The sequence below is a fragment of the Merops nubicus genome, unplaced genomic scaffold, assembly GCF_000691845.1.
Source record: "Merops nubicus isolate BGI_N331 unplaced genomic scaffold, ASM69184v1 scaffold13127, whole genome shotgun sequence".
Taxonomy (NCBI): Eukaryota; Metazoa; Chordata; class Aves; order Coraciiformes; family Meropidae; genus Merops; species Merops nubicus.
Window position 1 is genome coordinate 3,354 of NW_008618391.1, and position 20,112 is coordinate 23,465.

Genomic DNA, 20,112 nt, shown 5'->3' on the forward strand with positions numbered 1-20,112 from the left:
GAATCCTAGACCTTGATATTGTACAGCTTGGGCCAGACCTACAGTATGGATGCATTTGTAGTGGTGTAACTTGTCTCGCTGGGCACGGCTTCAGTGCTGGACAATCCCTCGGTACTCGTCAGATGAATTAAACTTTCCTCTGGCAAGTACTGTGCACAAGGATAGTGGTGCTGTGTAGCCCTTCTAGTCAGTGACATCCTGGGCATGAACACCCCAGATCAAATATAATCACTTCCTGACACATTGTTTGGCTCTAGATGGTATCTCTCCACTTAGAGATAGTTGAGAAAAAGTTGGTAAAAACTTAAAGAAAGAAGGAATCACTGTCTCTTTAATTTTTGTTAGTCAGAGCCTGCCTTTTTTGAGGAAATGCACCTTATAGGCAAATACAGAAGCTTTGAACAAATAAATACTACCATATAAACCTAGCCAAATTTTTGAACGATTTTTTGAAGATGTGGATTAGAAAGATGAGTTCAAAATGCAGGTTTTTATGAAGGTTGTAGCAACTGAGTTCGTTATCTAATGGTATTTCTCCCTTAGGAAGACATCAAGTTCTGCTTTTCCAGGTCACTTTTTTTCCTTTCAGAGGTGTTAGGATGGCATGTTAAAATTGAAATACACTATTATGGAAAGCACTGCTGTAAGGGGCTTGCCTGAGCACAAAGGTGCAGTGATTTAATTAAAGGTGTGGTTTAATTAAGGGTTTGAGTTACATAAAGCCTTATTTGTCTGAACTGTTGACACTGTGTAAACATAATAAATTTAAGTGAACTTTGCACTTCTGCACCTGTATGCTTAGGAATTGAATTAATAGAGTATTTTAGAGTCATAGAATGGTTTGGGTTGGAAGGGATTGTCTAGTCCAGCCCCCCCCAGCCATGGACATGGATGCCTTCCACTAGACCTGGTTTCTCAAAGCCCCATTCAACGTGGCGTCAAACACTTCCAGAGATGGGGCATCCACAACTCCTGTGGGCAACCTGTGCCATTTTAAGTTGTGTTTGTATCCAAACTCTATAACAGTGTCTTAAATAAACAGTGCTCTTTTGGGGAAAAAAACCAAAACAAAATCAACAAAACCAAACCTAAACAACCCAAAAACCACAACAAGCCTAGTCTAAATTTTATCGAGTATGCTTCAGTCCTGAGCTCAAAGATACTGGGAATGTGAGAGGCTGTATTCAAGCCGTTTAGTCCAAATGTGGAACTCCTGCTGCTGCTGTTGACTGTGGCTCCGCAGGACTGACTGCCTTTATAGGTTTGGTGGGACTTGGCTGGATAGTGATCATCATCTTAGCCTCGAGTATGCATTTGGTATGCTGACACCTGTAAAAGTGATAAAGTTCGGTGTTTATGAAGTGTAACTTTTTTTTTTCTTTCAGTTGCAGACTCAAGTATTATGGGCGGAAAATAGTTTGGATGATGTGTTTTGCCAGCGTGTCTCTACGGTTTCAGTTGTAACAATGGATAAGTGTAAGCACATAGGACGTCTGCGACTGGCCCAAGACCACTCCATCCTGAATCCTCAGAAATGGCACTGCGTGGACTGCAACACCACCGAGTCCGTCTGGGCGTGCCTCAGCTGCTCCCACGTGGCCTGTGGGAGATACATTGAAGAACACGCACTAAAGCACTTTCAGGAGAGCAGTCACCCCGTGGCGCTGGAGGTCAACGAGCTGTACGTTTTCTGTTACCTCTGTGATGATTATGTTCTCAACGACAACGCAACTGGCGATTTAAAACTGTTGCGAAGCACGTTAAGCGCAATCAAGAGTCAAAACTATGAGTGCACTACTCGCAGTGGGAGGACTTTGCGTTCTATGGGTACAAGTGATGATTCTTACCTTGCACATGGTGGTGCCCAGGCCTTGCTTCGGAGTGAGGACCGCATGTTCACGGCTCTCTGGCACCGGCGGCATGCCTTCCTGGGCAAAATATTCAGGTCGTGGCTTCAGCTGACACCTACTGGAAAAAGGATTTTGGAAGAAGAAAGGCGTCAAGAAGAAGCAGAAGAAAGAAGGGACAAAGCTAGGAAGAGAAGACAAGAACGAAAGCGTGAGTTGAAAGCAGAGATGGAAAAGATGCCTCCAAGGAAGAGCAGTCGTTTACAAAATCAGATTAGAACGTCCTCAGAAACGGCACCCTACCTGCAAAAACCATCACAGAACATGGGATCTGTGCCAGGGTTGGAAAAAACGTATACCTCAGATGAAGTAAGGTTGAAAAAAATAAGTGACTCTCCTATTAAACGAAGGCCCACCATGACTCCTGGGGTAACAGGACTGAGAAACCTGGGAAATACATGCTACATGAATTCTGTCCTGCAGGTATTAAGTCACTTACTTATTTTTCGAGAATGTTTTTTAAAGCTTGATCTCAACCAAACTCAGGAACTGCTGGCAACAGCAACCAATGGTAAAACCAGATCTTCATCTAAACACCTGTCAATAGCTGCCTCAACATTACGTGTGAATGAGAGTCAAGAAAAAGTAAAGGGATCGTCTTCTGTAAGGCGGCCTAGTTTCTCCTCTGGATTAAGTGGAGGAGCGTCAAAAAGTAGAAATATGGAGCTTATTCAGCCCAGGGAGCCCAGTTCAAAGCATATTTCTCTCTGTCATGAGCTGCATACTCTGTTCCAAGTTATGTGGTCTGGCAAATGGGCACTGGTGTCTCCTTTTGCCATGCTTCATTCTGTGTGGAGACTAATTCCAGCCTTCAGAGGATATGCCCAGCAAGATGCTCAGGAATTTCTGTGTGAACTTTTGGATAAAGTGCAGCAGGAGCTGGAGACTACAGGGACCAGATACCCAGCTCTCATCCCTGCTTCTCAAAGAAAACTTATAAAACAGGTTTTGAATGTGGTTAACAACATTTTTCATGGACAGCTATTAAGTCAGGTATGTTTTATAATAATTTTTTTTAAGGTGTGTAATGGTTTGTTGTGGATTTATACTGGTCAGTGATGGGCATACTTCAAAGGTTAATACATTTATAACTACTGAGGAGTGATGGGGAGGATGTAATGCACAGTTTCAGAAGGTCATTCGGGTACTCCTAAATGAGTCACATGATGAAATATAAAAGTGTTGAATTTGATATTTTAAAGCACACCTTTGCAACTGCTGAGAAACAGACTTTGCTACTAAGCACCAACTAATTTGCAGGAATAAAGAATTTACAGTTTTAAGCATCCGTCTTATTACTGTAGTGATACCTAGATAAAAGGTGTCAAGAAAGTTAACACATCATCTAAGTGGAAGCTGATTAGGTAAAGGGTGCCAAGCAGGAAATTACTTCAGTAAATAGCTTGAATTTGAGATTCATTACTACAGAGTAATTGCCTGTCCTGATGCTATGTACAGCAATACTACTTGCCTGTTCCAACACAAAGATGTAGAAGGCTCTATCAACACAGGAACCAGATTTGTGGGGTGAAGGCAACTGTTGTTTTCCTTTTTTCTGCCTGACTACTCTCCTTTCTTATTTCTTCTCCTCCTTGGCTTCCTGTTAAGTACTTCAGTGTGTCCACTTACGATTATGCATATCCCAACTGTGGGCATGTACAAACCTCTGAGCGCTGACTGAACAATTGCTGGATTCTGTTGAATTCATCTAAAAGCTCACCACACTGCAGCAGGAACAGGTGTTGAAGTAGTCTTGGCCCCCTGGAATTGGCCTTTAGTTACTGGGGGAACACAGAAGTGTTTAGTGGATGTGTTGTGTAAAGGAGAAGAGGAATTTTAACACAAAGTAGCAGAAGGGTGGATGTTCCAAGTATTCTGACTATTTGATCGATGGTTTAATGTTTTAGTATGTGAAGCTAAAAAAAAAAAACAGCCCACATCCAAGTGGTTTTTGACTAAGGATTGTCTACTGCTATGGTATCTGTAAACTTTATAACAACATAACAAGCCTTTTAAAATTTGGATTGTTTGCGGCATATGGTAGCTTTTAGTCAATCTTACATTTTACATAACTACTAGAAACTGTTATATCTACTAACAAAACCAGAGGTCCTCTGCCTTCCATTCAGCCCAGTGTAGGAACATTTCTGTTGGCAACTTCCTTTCCTCGGGATAGTTAACATCTTGTGTCAGGGTTGTGCTGATGTGAGTGTCTAGTATATGATGTCATTAAAGCTTTCTATTTGAAAAACACAGTCCTCTCCAAAATAGTAACTTCGTTAGTAAAACAAAATAACTTGCTCAAGTATACTGACAAGGCTTGGTTGCTTTCCAAGCCTTCTGACAGGGCTCATTTTTTGGAAGAGTTTTGAAGGCTCTGAAGACACTAAGCATTGTTTTAGCAGTACAACTTTTACATGGCTTTATCTTTATGTGAAGAGGCTCGTGACTAGAAACCCTCCCACCTTCCAGAAACCAGGGAGGGGAACAGTGAGAATTCATTCAACTGTCATCGAGTAAGACTGAAAGGGAATTAAACAGTTTTGAGCTATACTGTGAGTTCTGTGAATGCAGCACACAGCTCTTTTACTGCAGCTAGTCAAAGTCTGTGTGCAAAATAACACCTCGATGAATTTCAGAATGCCTCAAGTGAGAAGAACAAGAAAAAAAGTATTGAGGCTGTTATCTGTAGTAATTTCTCCCTGGCTCGTGAGGCAGTTCCCACATGCAGTGTCCAACACTTTACATCCTAATGTTCCCTTTGTCTTCTGTCACTCCTTTGTTTCCATTTAGTCTTCTCTAGCACTTTTAAACCTGATAAGTATCAAAAGCAAAAGGTAACCCCTGCAGATTTACATATCTTACTTGTTAAAATATGTTCAGATCATTTTAATGGATCTGTCCCTGGTGTTCACACATGGAAGGATGAGCTTTAAAAACTCTAGTAAGCAATCATTTAACCTTCAAACTTCAGGAATACTACGAACTGCTCTTGCTACAGTACACAGGGGATCAGCCACAATACTGATAAGCTGGCTGTTTACTTAGGTTTCACATTACTTTCCCATGTGCAATAAAACATTTTCCCTCTTCTTCTAGCTGTCTGATTTTAACTTGAAGGGAAGTCATAATCCTGACTTTGCCATCAGGGGGTTGTTATTGAAATGGCTGCCTGGTTCAGCACTGACTGGATTTAGGCTATAAGATTGAGAAAGCAGAAAATTGGGTGTATGAGGATAGTGTGCAGATTCCTTTTTGATAGTCAAAACGATTACACATTTTATGAGTTTGTTGTTTTTGCTTTGTTATGTTCTTAGCTGATATAAAGTAAGTCCTCCTCATTTGCTACTTGAAAACTTCTATTTTATGGAATACTAGATTATGTAATGAGTAACTCCAGAAATAGTGTGAGTAGATTGCCTCTTGACTTCTAAATTTTTAAAAAATTTATTTCAATATCCTTCTTAGAATTAGAGGTTTTTATTTACTCAGCAGTACACACTGAAAATTCAATACCCAGTACATCTAAGGGAAGTAAAGGTAGGATATATAGCTACAAACCCTTTCCCCTCTGTTCTTTCCTTTTTCACATGCTAGTCTTTCTCTAGTGATTGCATGGAGAAAGTTGTGCTGTAGCAAATATTTAGCAAAGGAGTCTGTCTACACCTGTACTTTCAGAGGCAGATCTTCTGGAGCTTTGGCTCATCACTCCCAACTCCATTGGGACTGTAAGCAGATGCCAATATATCTATTAAAAACCCCATTTTCAATCACTCAGTGGTTTGTAGTGTTTTGAAAGGTGCCCACTGTCTGCTGTCCTCTGTCCTTCAGTGGGAAGGGAGAAGTTATGTACCAGTGGTAAACTGACCTGTACTGATCCACAGATCTTTGAAGGACCCTTCAAGGGCTCAAGCAGGTTAGCAACCATCCCCCTCAAAGAGTTTTTGGCTTGTGTTTTTTAAATGGTCCCAGCTAAATAGCAGTGATTTTAAAAACATCTTTATTTCAACCTTTGTGCATATTGTGCCCGGAAATGGGCAAGTTTGTTTTTAAAAATCCAGAAATTTAAATGGCAGATTTTAGCTTCCAAAGTAAATGTATATTTTCAGCAGTGCTTTGGGTAAATTGTGTCCTGCAGAAATCATACTAGAAGAAACTCTGGTGTAATTATAGCATCGTTAAAATTTTTGTCAGAATGATTTATATTGGGCTGGCAGGGAGGGAGGGAAACTAGTATGAAGTATTTATGAAAGCTGATCTAGACAATCTAGCTGATATAGGAAGGTAGCCTAGCAGATCTAGGAAATTTGCAGGTGTTATGCTGACAAAATCTTATGCATAGGCACAGCTTTTACTTCTTGAACTTCAGCTTTTTAACTAAATTGATTTACTCAGAGTATAACAATAACATTGAGTACACAGGTTTTGATTGAAAGATAGAGAGCCATTTTAGATTGTGTTTTTTAAGATTTTGATATTCCCAGAAAATCTTGAGTCGTGACAATCAAGACATTGGAAATAGTGAAAGAATAGAAACGTGTTTCTGATATGCCTGTTCTAGAAGCACTCTTGATGCTGGAATGTAGCACATACATATCTCAATTGAATTGCCCAATATAACTGTCTCCCAGTGCAACCTGTGCAGTACAAAGCTTTCCGGAACTAAGAAGTGCTAGCTACTAAGGAAGATAGATACTGCATGTTTCGTCTATCTTGTGCTTTTGGCCACTGCACTGGTAAAACTTCTACCACTATGTTGGTAAAACCTTAAAAACTTCCTGTAGTTCAAAATAAGCCTCTTGTCATTGAAATTACAAGAAAAAAAAAAGACTTTCTGTAAGCCAGACAGGATGAGTCAGACAAGATGATTCTAAATATTTTTACCTGCTGTTACTGAATGCTGAAATAGTAATTCAGATTATTGATCTCTTAATAGACTTAATTTTCTGTGTGAAGAAATGTAGAGGTATATTTGTGTGTAATAGTAACAAAATTACATGTCAAAATAGTCACTGAAGTTCAAATTATTATTTTAGAAAACTTCTTTGTTACCAGAGATTGTTTGTCTTCCCTCAGTTGCTCCGCTTTCGTTCTTCACTTTTCTGGTAGCTTCCTGACAGGTGAGTCCACATGGACGCGTGCGCACCCACACGTGCCTGCAGACGCAGAGCTGCTGAGGGTGGGCAGGACCTCTGCAAGTCATCCAGGCTAATTCTGCTCAAAGCAGGGTCCACTAGAGCAGGTTGCTTCGGGCTGCGTGCAGTTGGGTCTTAAATAGCACCGCGGATGGGCATGCCACAACCTCTCTGGGCAGCCTCTGCCAGCACAAGCCCATCTTCACAGTAACAGCAATTTTTTCTTGTGCCTAAACAAAATTTCCTGTGTTTCAGTTTGTGTCAGTTTCCTTTTGTCCTGTCTGTGGGTACCACAGAGAAGAGCCTGTCTCATTCTTCCTTACTTTCCTCAACTACTTACACACATGGATAAGATCCCTCTGAGCTTCCCTTCTTCAGGCTGAACACTACCATCTCTCTTGGCCTCTCCTAAGATCAGATGCTCCAGGCCCTTTCATCATCTTTGTAGCCCTTTTGGTGGCCTCACTCAACTAAGTCCATATCTTGTAATGCAAAATGCACTACTGGACCCAGACCTCCAAATGTATCTCACCGAGGCTGAGGAGAGGGGAAGGATCACCTCCCTCAGTGATGCTCTGCCTAAAGCAGCCCTCGAGGCTGTTGGCTTGCTTTGCCACAAAGGCATATTGCTAACTCAGGGTTTACTTGTTTCTTAGGACCCCCCCAGGTCCTTCTCTGAGGAGCTGCTTCCCAGCCTGTGCTGGTGCCTGGGGTTATTCTTGCCCACACGCAGGACTTGGCATTTCCTTTTATAGAACTGCATAAAGTTCCTTTTGGCCCATTTCCTTGGGCTGTCCTGCTCCCTCTGGGTGGCATGATGGCCCTCTGGTTTATCAGACGTCCACCCAGTTTTGTGTCATCTACAAACTTGCTGAGGTTTTAACAGAACTGGCCCCAGTATCGACCCTTCCTTGAGGGCAGGAAGGCTCTACTGAGGGTTCTGGACAAGATTGATGGGCCGAGGCCAGTTGTATGAAGTTCAGCAAGGCCAAGTGCTGAGTCCTGCATGTGGGTCACAACAAGTGACAAGTGCTGGAAAGCTGCCTGGTGGAAAAGGACCTGGGGGTGTTGGTCAACAGCCAGCTGAACACGAGCCAGCAGGTGGCCAAGGCAGCCAACAGTATCCTGGCCTGTATCAGAAGCATGGCCAGCAGAAATAGGGAAGCGATTGTCCCCCTCTACTTGGGATGAGCGAGGCCACATCTTGAATACTGTGTTCAATTTTGGGCCCCTCACCACAGAAGGACATTGAGGTTCTGGAGCATGTCCAAAGAAGAGCTGTGAAGCTGGTGAAGGGTCTAGAGCACAAGTCTTGTGAGGAGCAGCAGAGGGAACTGGGCTTGTTTAGCCGGGAGAAAAGGATGCTCAGATGAGACCTTATCACCCTCTACAACTGCCTGAAAGGAGGTTGTGGTGAGATGGAGGTCAGTCTGTTTGCTCAAGTAACAAACAATAGGTCGAGAGGAAATGGCCTAAAGTTGCACCAGGGGAAGTTTAGATTGGATATTAGGAAAAATTTCTTCACAGAAAGTGTTATCAAGCCCTGAAACAAGCTGCCCAGGTCACCTGCGCTGGAGCTATGTCTAGACTCTGGTGCTTAGTGACATGGTTTAGTGTGCAGGTCTTGGCAGTGCTGGGTTAATGTTTGGACTTCTTTATGATCTTAAAGGTCTTTTCCAACTTGAACGATTCTGTGATTCTGTGACTCCTCGGGTACACCACTAGTGTCTGGGCTCCAGCTGCATTTCACATTGCTGATCACAGTGCACGCTGAGTCTGGTGGTTCATCCAGTTGGCAGTCCACCTCACTGTCCATTTATCTTAGCCTGCACTTTTGTCATTTTTTTTCTGTGGGCATTTTATGAGATACAGTGTCGAAAGCCTCCCTAAAGTAAAGATAAACAACCACCACTGTTTTCCACTCATCTCCTGGTTATCTGTACCAGTCATCTCATTGTGGGAAAAAGGCTATCAGGTTGAGCAAATATGGTTTTCCCATCATAAATCCATGATGCCTGCTCCAAACCATCATATTATCTTTAATATCTTTGGCAAACACTTTCAGAAATTGTTGCCAGCATTATTTGCTCCATCAGCCTACCCACAGGTCAACATGCTGCTGACTGGCTTGGAGTTCCCCAGATAGTCCTCCTTGAAGACAGGACTGTTCACTTGCTTTCTTCCTGTACTTGGGAACCTCTTGATTTCCATGACCTTGCCAGGACCTTTCAACAATGGTGTTGCAATGCCATCAGCGAGCTCCTTCTGTTCTTCCAGTTTAATCAGGAATAGTTTCTAATTCTACGCAAGCAGAAGGACAGTCAATATTTTCTGTGGCTAAAAAAAGCCAAGTAAGGGAGAAGAAAAACCCCAAGGTTTGTGACGATTTATGTCGAAGCCTCTTGGCTACATATTTCAAAATGTTGAATTATGAATGCAGTGTTTTACTGGTGTGTGTTGCAAAGCAGCAAATAGTTGATAATTTCTTTATAGAATGCTGTTGATTAAATTTTCTTTTAATGTAAATGATCAAAGAAATACCTAGCCAATGTAATTTGAAATCTTTTTGGAGTGGTGAGGGACCCTTTAGAAAATTCTTTGTGTGGGGTGAGTTTTGAAAGTCTTTTGTGAGGATTCCACTGTCTTTGAATCTGGTGGCTTAGGTAAAGCTCTTTGCCTAGGTTTCTGCTGGAGTAACACCAAACAGCAGTGAAAGTGAAGAGTGGTGGCTGTGCCGGTGTAGTAGTAAAGTTTCCTCCACAGCAAAGTTGTGGTTAATTACCATTTCTTCTTAGGACAAACCTGCCTTGGACTGTGAAGGTTTTTCCCAATTATTCACCATTTATTATAGAAATGCCTAGTAAGAACTAGCTTTTGATATGTATCTAGGCATACTTTAAAAAACCTGAAATTGTTTTAATTACTTTCTGATCATGTTTAAGGTGGCATCTCACAAAAGTGCCCTCCCTGGGCACAGTGTGCAGTGCTCAGGGAAATGAGTACACCAGGAGGTAGAGAGTGAAGTAGCTTTTAACCAGGGTATTATGTAAACTATGTTACTATGTTTAAAGTTTTAAAAGGTAACAAGTCTCCTTCAAAGCCTCGCTCCATTTGCCTGCTCGGCGGAGGTATTGCAGGACAGACTGGCTGAGAGAAGGGGAAAATGTGCAAGCTCAGGGTTGTTTGGAAGCCCTTGAGTTTTGGGTAGTATGATGTGGGTTGAAGTTTGGGGGGGGAATGCCAAGAGTGCAGTGCGGGGTATTAAATCTCACACAGACCGTTAGAAGCTGTGAGAGCTTCAAGCAGGAGGGTTTGCACTTGAACCGATCCATGACCTGTATGTGTGCTGATTTCTATATTCTGATCGTGGTCTCTGGGCTCTTCTCTGTTGCCTGAATCACAAAATGGGTGTCTAGTTGTTTTCCAACCAGACGAAGGTGGCATTCTAAGTTGACATTAAACCAGATCCCAGTTTGCTGGTGTTATGCTTATGCTATTCTGTTGAATAGATACAGATCATTTTGACGAGGGTGTATGCTCCTCACTACAAAGTTTAATGGTTTTTGTAACTGAAGAAATACAGTATGGACTGTCATGTGGAAGTCCGTGTGATAGCAGCATACTACAAATCCCCTGCTACTTTGATTACTTTGCTGTGGAAAAGTTCAATTACTACTTTTTATATATATGTCTCATGTAGTAAAATTTCAGTAGTGAAGGCACAAAAATGTGACTAGCCTTCTTACTGTTCTTAAAAACAAAAAAGAATCAGAGCAGAGATGTGACAGGTGTCTCTCTTCCACGCACAGGCATGGAACACAGGCAAACCAGTTGATGATGGAGTTGGCTTCTTTTGCAGCAGTATGTTAACTTTTTTCTTTGGCTGCATTTAGGCTGAATGCCATCTGGGGCAGTGGCTGTCCATCAAATTACTGTGGGTACAATGATGCTTGTCTGAGTGGCCTCCATGCTTAGCTTGAGTCAAGCAATTTGATCCAGATCTTTTCAGTCTGGCCTTTGGCCCATGATTGAATACCGAGCTTTAACCAAACAATTGTATATAGTACCCCTGTTTCAAGGCATGAGAGGTTGGTCAGGGCAGAACATAGGGTAGAGATTTCAGATTAGCTAAAACCAAGTGATTTACATTCTTTGCTCTAATGTAAACTTCTCATGCAGTTTTGTTATAAACTACATCATAAGGCTTCCTAAAATAGCAATTGTGGAATATAATGGGGAGGTGAAATCAAACTCTAGATTTGTAAAATACAGTGATAAAAAGAAGCCAGCCAGATTGCTGGAGCAGACTCACTTCTCTCTTACTGTCCTGCGTACTTGTACCCTAAAAAGTTACATCAGACACATGCATGAAGTTTTTGCCAGTCTTTTGCGTTCATGTTGGGGTTTTTTTCATTTTGGTTTTCTAAAAACCTCACATCTTGTTCAACTTTTGTGCAGTTTATATAATTTCAGTGCTTTTCATGAAAGAAGAAAGTCTGGGTTGTACTGTGTGAATGGTAGTGAAGCGTGAGATAAAGGAGTCTCGTTCAGGACAGAAAGAGAAGCAATGGGAGTGATGTGAAGCCCCTGCAGATGGACAGGCCAGTGCTGATGGATTCCACAGAAGGGTAGGGATCTCTCCTACTCGTTGAGTAATCCAAGTAAGCTCAGGCCTGGCTAAGACAAATAGTTCCAACCTTTGTTCTGGCCCTGATGGAATTCTCATTGAGCATGGAGTGAGAGTGTGTAGAGGAGCAGTTGGCTCACAGTGGCCGAGATGGTTGGGTGTGTGCTTACCCAAATGGGCAGGTTACTTGCCTGTTGGCAAGTGTGCAAATCCCAGATAACTCTTAACAGTTCAACTCTGCTGCAGGATTATGGCGATGAATATTGTCTTGGATTTGAGGAAATGAGTGCAGCTCTGTAGCTGTGCAGGAATTTGTCAACACAAATCAGCTTTGCTGACAGTTGGATGAGGAGGTGAGAAGCAGCACTATCGCATCAATTTACCTGTTTTGGATCGTTGGGAAGGAGAACTTGGAAGCTGGATCAATTATTTGTTTCTTTTCTTTAGGGATAATATTTGTTATGTAGATGGGAAAGAGGAGCTTAAAATAACCTAGATTATTAACATTATACATGAAATGTAAAGCCTCAGAATGTGTTAAAATTATCTGTTCCAAGTTTACATATGTATATGTACTTCATCCTAAACCTGTTAATCTTTAATGTGCATTCATGTGCAACAAATTCTTAAGTAACTCGTCAATTAAATAAACTTTTGGCTCAAGAAAATCACCCAGTTGTACAGCAGAAATCTATTAGTCATTCTGTGTTTATGCTGGAGTTGGCTTGAACAGTAGCCAGACATATAATTTTGTCTCCAAGTCTCGATTCCAGCTCTGAATTACTAGTAGTTTGTGGCTTTGAAACATTGCCAGACGTTAACACTTACAAAAGAAGCTCCTGTCAGTGCAAATTAAACCAGAAGATTCTCCTCTTTTTTTCTATGTAAGTTTGAAGTTTTGGTTTCTAAGAAAAAGGCAGTGGTGTTTTTTGCTTCTTAGAACTTAAAGCACCTAACAGTTTCCTGACACCGCTGCTGAACGTGTGCTGGGGCACAGACACCCCTGTGCATTAGGTAGCTAATGCAGAGGTCGGTCATATATACCTAAAGTATATAGCTTACTGTACCTAAAGGGTGCATTCAATAATTGCTCAGAAGAACACCTAGGAGGAAGGTACCGTGAGGTGACAGATCTGTCTGTATATAAATGAACATGAAACTACAAGACAAAGCAGGGTGATTGATTACATAACAGCAAACCTTCAGAGGACAATAAGGGAGCTCTTGAACAAAACCAAGTGTATTTTTACACTAGAGTAGGTTACTAATCTAACTGGAGAGAACTACACTGAGCTGATGTAGAACAGCAACACAAAGGCATGTCTGTGAAATAACAATATTTGGATCCCCTGTGGATTTTCATTCCTCTATTACTACATTTTTGTATTAGTTGTTCCAAATGACGCATGGTGTTTTCCTACACAGGAAGCATCATAATAGCAGATTTAATTTGGCAGTTACTTACCCTTGTCATGCAAACCTAAAGAGACATTTGATATTCCATTTACTGTAAAACAAGAATAGTGGTGTCTCCTCACATATGGCTGTTGCTGTGAGTTGATAAATAACAGTATCTTGACAGCAGGTCCTATGTGAAAACTTTGAGTTCCTTCAGTCTTTTTGGTGGGAAAGTTTAACTGGGAAAGGGAGTGGGAACATGTTGGATGCTTCTGGAAGTTCTAGTAAAGCTGTCTATCTATCTGAGCTCAATTAAAATCCAGCTTAGTTTCAGAATGCCTTTTTTTCTAGAGCAGTGAGGTGAGAGCTGCTTGAGTTAATGGCCAGCTGCAACTTTTAAGCCAATAAATATATTAGCAGTAGAAAACTCAGGTAATTACTCTCCAGGGTTGTATTGTGCATTGTTGCCTTGAACATGCCATGGTGAACATAGTTTTAGTCTCTCACACACACACAGTTGATATTTACTGGTATTTCCTTTTAGCCTTTATGAACTATGCTTGTTGCAGTCTCAGTGGAGTGTCACTACTGCATAGGTTCAGCTGTTGATAGAAGTTAGTCATACACAGGGATTGTGGAAGGGTGGAGGTCTTGTGGAGAAAACGAGGTGACACTCTTCTGTAAGGAGAAGACTGCATTGTAAATCAACATCTAATGTGTTGCCATGCAGTGTAGAAGAGTTACTGCTTTTAACTTACCTTCCTAAATATTGACTGCTATAAATTAATTGTCCCCTGCTATAGTATCTGCATTTTGCAGGTTGACTCACTTCACTTCTAGACATTTTATTCATGTTGTCTTACTGCTTGTCCTTTCCCTAGTGTGATGATGGAGCCACTTACTGAAAGAAGAAATAAATTATTTTTACCTGTTAATTTTTCTTTGAAGAAGTGTGCTTCCTAATCCAGGCTTCCCTGGCAGACTTAACAAAGTAAGAAGGATATGACTTTAAAATCCCCAGCTGTATTTGTTTGTTTCTTTGTTTTGTTCAGTTTGTTTGTTTGTTTTAAATTAACCTATAGTTTCTCTCTTTAGTGTCAGTTTTCCTTTTGGAGAAAAGACTCCTGAGACTTCACAAGCTGCTTTCTCTTGGACAGTCACAGGCAGATCATTTTGACACTGCTTCTCTTTCTCAGTAACACACAGGAACGTGTACCTGTTTGTGGTAACAGTATTGGATGTGCTGTTTCAGAGCAAAGAAATTAGGTGTATAGTCTCTTTCGTTAATGAGTATACCTTGTCTGTGGTTGCATCAGTTATCCTAGGGAAAAAACATTTTGGTTTGTTATATTTTTTTTTAAACTATCTTATGGCACGCTTTTAGCAAAGTAAGTTTTTGCGTGTAAGCAACCAGTGAAATACTGTTTTACAGGTTACGTGTCTTGCCTGTGACAATAAATCAAATACTGTAGAGCCTTTCTGGGACCTGTCCCTGGAGTTTCCTGAGAGGTATCACTGCAATGGCAAGGAGATGTCGTCCCAGTATCCCTGTCTGCTGACGGAAATGCTGGCCAAGTTTACAGAAACCGAAGCTTTGGAAGGAAAGATCTATGCATGTGATCAGTGCAACAGTGAGTAAAGGCAGTATGTACTCATGCATACGTTCTCTAGGTAAAATACATACTGACAGAGTGTGGAAGGAAAATACTAAAAGTCTTTAAAAAGTGTGTTGCAAAGTCCTTATGTCCTGGTGTGGTCACGTGACAGCTATTGCTCACTGTCTAGAAGATGGAATTGTTCAAAGGATGTTTTGGAGTGTGATGCTTCTCTTAGATAAAGTTTGATCACACCCTAATGGGGATTCTGATACTCCCAGCTGAAGAACCTATCAGCTTTTTTAATTAAGGTGACTAAACTAAGTGACCACAATTATTTTATGCCTACATCATGCAATAATCCTTGCAAAATGGCTCTCAAGAGTGCGTCCTTTGTTAGGAGGCACATCCAGTAGCTATTTAGGTCCACGCAATTTTGGTGGATGAACCTTAGATGGAAATAGAAGGCTGTTATCAAGATTTGTATTGTGTAACTGTGTGTTTGGCCTCAGCAAAACGAAGAAAGTTTTCTTCTAAACCAGTTATACTCACAGAAGCTCAGAAGCAGCTTATGGTGTGTCGGCTACCTCAGGTTCTCAGATTACACCTTAAACGGTTTAGGTAAGTAGTACCACAACAAACAGTGTTCCAAACTGACCAATTTAGTCCTGCTCCTCCATTGTCTGGGATCAGTGTTTTTCAGCATCAGTTTCATTTCCATTTACTACTAGTAGGATGAGAAATAGTTACTAGAAACTTAACTTTTTTCTTTAATTTAAGCATCAGTAAGATACACTATAAGTAGAGAACTGACCTTTTGGATTCCAACTACTTGTTACTTATCAAATAATACCAAAATTATTTCACCCTTCTTTTCAGTCAAAACCTACTAACCTTGCTGTGAAACTGTTGGTAACGCTTAATCTCGTGTTCTATATAGGTAGAGTAAATACTCACATTCACTAATAGAAGAACAGAGACTGTGTTCAGTGGAAGTCTCACATCACCTTCATGAAACCAAATGCGCTGCTGCGTTAGCCTGAGAGTGAGGAAGTGGGGCTGTGTTTCTTGGAACAGTTGGTCCACGCATTAGTACAGAGTGTCCCAAATACAAAAGAAACCAAATATGAGCTGGAATAAAGGAGAAATATCAATGAGATCCAGTATGTGGGAAGTGCTTCCCACACCATCACACAAATCTTAAGATGGATATTTCAGAAGATGAGAATAGTAGGTACCACAGACATATTTAAAAAGACCCATTAAAGAGAAAGAGGTGAGGGAGGCAGCCTAGAATAAAAAAAAAGTATACAAATTAGCATTTGTTTTATGCACAAAGACAATAGTGACGATTACGCTTGTTATGTTAAAACATAATTTAGAACGTTGCATGTGTTCTTTGGGAGAAAGTAAGTTTTCATTTGACTTAACTTCCCAGGTGGTCAGGACGCAATCATCGTGAGAAGATTGGCGTACACGTTAATTTTGATAGAATGCTGAACATGGAACCTTATTGCTGCAGAGAGTCCCTCAAGTCCCTCCTGCCTGACTGCTTTATCTACGACTTGTCTGCTGTGGTCATGCATCACGGGAAAGGATTTGGCTCAGGGCACTACACTGCTTACTGCTACAATTCAGAAGGAGGTAGGAGCCAGCTGTGGAGGAGGGACTGTGGAAAAAAGGGTGTTCCTAATTCTAAGCTGCTGAGCTCTCCATCTTTCTGCAAAAGCCAAGTGGCATCGCTTGTAGCTGAGCTGCCTGGGAGGAGAACTGAGCTTCTGTAGAGCAAAAGAATCCAGTTCTTGTATTGCCTTGTTAAACGTGCTCTAGCTGTAAACTCTTCTGTAAACCTGAGGGAAGCTGAGCTGGTCTTGTAGAGCACAGAGGCAAATGCAGCAGGTCACAGAAGCGGGGTACTCTCTGCACAGCTTGTTACGTGGGACCCAGCCCTAGTTAAGTATTACCTGCCATACTCCCTGTCAATGCCCCGATGACTTTTCTTGGTATATTTCTTCACTGCAGGATTCTGGGTACACTGCAATGATTCGAAGCTCAACATGTGCACTATGGACGAAGTATGCAAGGCTCAAGCCTACATTTTGTTTTACAGCCAACGACTTACTCAGGCAAATGGGCGTGGCAAAGTGCCGCGTCCTAGCACGGCTGACAGCCAGCAGCACGCGGGGCCAGCTGCCTGCTCCGCGGGCAACAGCAGCAGCTAATCCAAAGCCAGGTAACTGTGTGTATGGTAAAAGTTCATAACGATATATTTTTAAATGAAATTAAAGTACAGTGTTGTACTTTTTTACTTCAAACCCCTGTACAATGATTATATACTTTTGTATTAGTTGAAGTACTCCTTGCGATTGTTAGTAAAAGTTTTTATTGACAGTAAGTAACTTTCTAGGATTTCAATACAGCTATTTTTTTAAGAAAAAGATTGCTATTTGCAGTTAACTCTTACCTCAGGCTGTTTTTTTTTTTTAAGCTGGTTTTGTATTTTGATAATCTTTTTGAATTGGTTTAGAAAAATTACTTTTCAATGGGCAACTGATGTTTCTCTGGTTAATTTTCTATATATGCTTGTGTACATTTTATAGTAGAGTTCTAATGATATCATGATTCTTACCGTCTGCAGGAATTGCTACTAGGTCTTAGAATATTAACATTCACCAGAAATCAACGTTTTACATGGCAAACAGTAACTGAACATTTCGTAGGAAACTTTCTGTATGTTCTTCATGACTGAAAGTAAACTACTTTGAAAGCATCAGTGGAACTACACTAAAGATATGTTGATAGAATTTGTTAAAACCTCAAATAGAGGAAATAAGAGCATGTACTTATTTTCATATATGTAAGAGGAGTGTTTAATAGCACAAGAATGTATCTTTACCAAGACTTCCTTGTTTTAGCCTTAACAAGTCTGACAACTGAAGTGCCAAATTCACAGTACTAACTTTGACAACCGGGGGCTTTTTATTCCAATAACTTACAAAGCTTCCTTAAGAAAAAAGTAAAACCCAGAGAGCAATTCCCCACTCGCCCAGCCCACTGTCATTGGTACAGGAACGTTAGCACCCCCTTGCTTGTACTGGATGAGCTTTGTCTTGTAGCAAGCCTTGTCCCTCTTGGTCACCGCTAACACAAACCACTGAAAAGGAGGTGTAACATTTGTATGGAAGCATTTTCACTAACTGGTTTCATCACCTACAACTGCTGCACCTTCTCCAGGGGCCTACCCACTGGCATTAACAGACCTGTGCATGGAGGACAATCTAACAAGCAGGAACTATCAGTCTTTCCCCACGTACCGTAATTAATGCCAAGTAAATTTTAATTGTGAAGTTATCTTGCATAAGTTCTATGCAGACTTACCTCATCTTCTGCAAAGTTTATACCTCAATAAAATGCCTTGATGTGGACAGAAAACAATGCGTGTACTGGAATTACTTCATACATCATCATTACTATCTTCTTTTTTTTTTAAATTCTTTTTAAAGTCATTCTGTACCTTGTACTGGGTTCATCAAGACCCCCAGGTCCTTCTGTGGGAGCTGCTGCCCAGCCTCTACTGGTGCCTGGGGTTTTTCCTGCCCAGGTGCAGGATTTGGCATTTCCCTTTGTCTGGGCTGCAGGAGGTTCCTGTTGGCCCATTTCTCCAGCCTGTCCTACTTCCCCCGAGGTGGCAGTGCCCCCAGCTGGTCTGCCAGCCTCTCCTCCTGCTTTGCATCATCTGCAGACAACACGCCATGAGGGTCAAACCAGCCACATCATTTCCAGTCCCAGGTGGTGATGGACAGACACTTCCAGGCAGTGTGCAGTGGGGTTTTGTGTCCCCGCTTTTGTCTAGTAGCACATGAGGCTTCTCTACAGCTCAGTCTCATTTAAGGGATTCGGAGATTTGGCCTGAGGAAAAAACGGTGATTTTTTACTGTCTCAAAGACAGCTATAGAAAAAGCTTTATTTTAACCACTGACTGGTCTACACGAGTGTGCTGGTTTTTCTTTTTACAGCACTGTAGCTTTGCAAAAGAAGAGAGATGTTCGGCACCAGTACAAAAGCAAGGCTAAAAGCAATGCAACTTTTAAGTTTAGTTACAGGAGTTGGGTGGCCATCATGGAAAAAAAAATCAGTTTCTGCTACAGTAGTCTTGAAAGAGTCACAGCATAGTTGTCTATTTTTTTACTTTGAAAATACTCAAAACTTTTCAACTTATATAAACAGAATTGCCTTGACTCCTTTTAGAAAAAAATATAAAAACATCCTGCTTCTAAGCGTGCCCTGCATTTCTCATGTTATGTAGCCTTTATCTATAAACAAACATTCGTAAAGCCATTATTTTATTATTGACTTACAAAAACGTGCTGCCTGCCTTATGGACAGATGATTGATGTTCCAGGGAATGCTGAGTACCAAAAAGTTGAAAGTGCAAAATCATGGCAAATCATAACTTAAAAAGCCCAATTTTAGTTCCTTCCTTGTAAGAAAAATACTTGAAATAAGTAGGATTTGACAAAGTTCCTTCACCTCCAACCACCACCTGTTAAAATCAAATTACAAATTTCAGTCACACATCACATCAAGTTTCCACGATACCATCTTATTCCATTTTTGTACCGTTTTGGGTATTACTTGAATATACTGAAGGTACATGACACAATGAAGTTGCAAGACACAGTTTTCTCCAACAGCAGTGTTGCCTCCCTCCCCATATGCCTCTTTGAAAAGCTGTAGTTACACTCACCCTTAAAATTCCTGCTCCTTTGCAAGACTGGTTGCTCCACAGCAGGTTCCCTGAAGCCGAACTGCTTCATTATTCCACAACTACATCCCTAGGGATATACTTTATAGTTACTACTTAGCACCAAATTTATTTCAGTTTTTAATAAAATCTGCAACTAAAAACCGAAAACCATCTTTCTAGCAAGGTAGTGTTTTTTAAGCCAAAACGTGAAGTGCAAAACTCTGAAATTTACCATCAGCATGTGGGCTGACTTTTTTAAACCGGAGACCTGTGACTGAGTACTACTGGCTCTCTGATTCACATAAAAGTGGTAGCATCTGGCCTTTAGCTGGAAAGCCCCTCTAGTTGTAATAAAATTCTTTATTTTCTACAAATTGCCCAAGCTGCAGAAGCTTTGGGGAACAGAGATGACCCAACCCATCCTCACAAGATGCTCACTCCATGACTGGCAGTGTTTGTCCCCACCAGCCCCATTTTCCTTGTGCCACGTGTTGGACAGGGGTCTCCTGTGCCACGTGGTCCCACTCCCAGGGCCAGCCATGGGGCACACTGGCACAGCCCCAGCACTTGCCCTTCACTGTAGGTACTTGATTTCTGGGCAACTGCTCGAGGCTTTCACCTAAAATCTAAAGCAACGGAGGTTTCTGGCAGAGTGCCGCAAGCAGGCGCTGCCACGTTCAGAGCGCTGCTAACGCGGCTGCAC

At 41.4% G+C, this 20,112-nt stretch overlaps 1 protein-coding gene across 1 annotated transcript; it reads left to right on the top strand.

The window, feature by feature from the left end:
* Positions 1–1,390: 1,390 nt before the first annotated feature.
* USP44 (ubiquitin specific peptidase 44) lies at positions 1,391–17,212 on the top strand. The gene is made up of 5 exons (XM_008943440.1): positions 1,391–2,900; positions 14,500–14,698; positions 15,175–15,283; positions 16,101–16,306; positions 16,685–17,212. The coding sequence occupies exons 1-5, from the start codon at positions 1,467–1,469 to the stop codon at positions 16,882–16,884; spliced, it is 2,148 nt and encodes a 715-aa protein (XP_008941688.1). The 5' UTR covers positions 1,391–1,466; the 3' UTR covers positions 16,885–17,212.
* Positions 17,213–20,112: the final 2,900 nt, after the last annotated feature.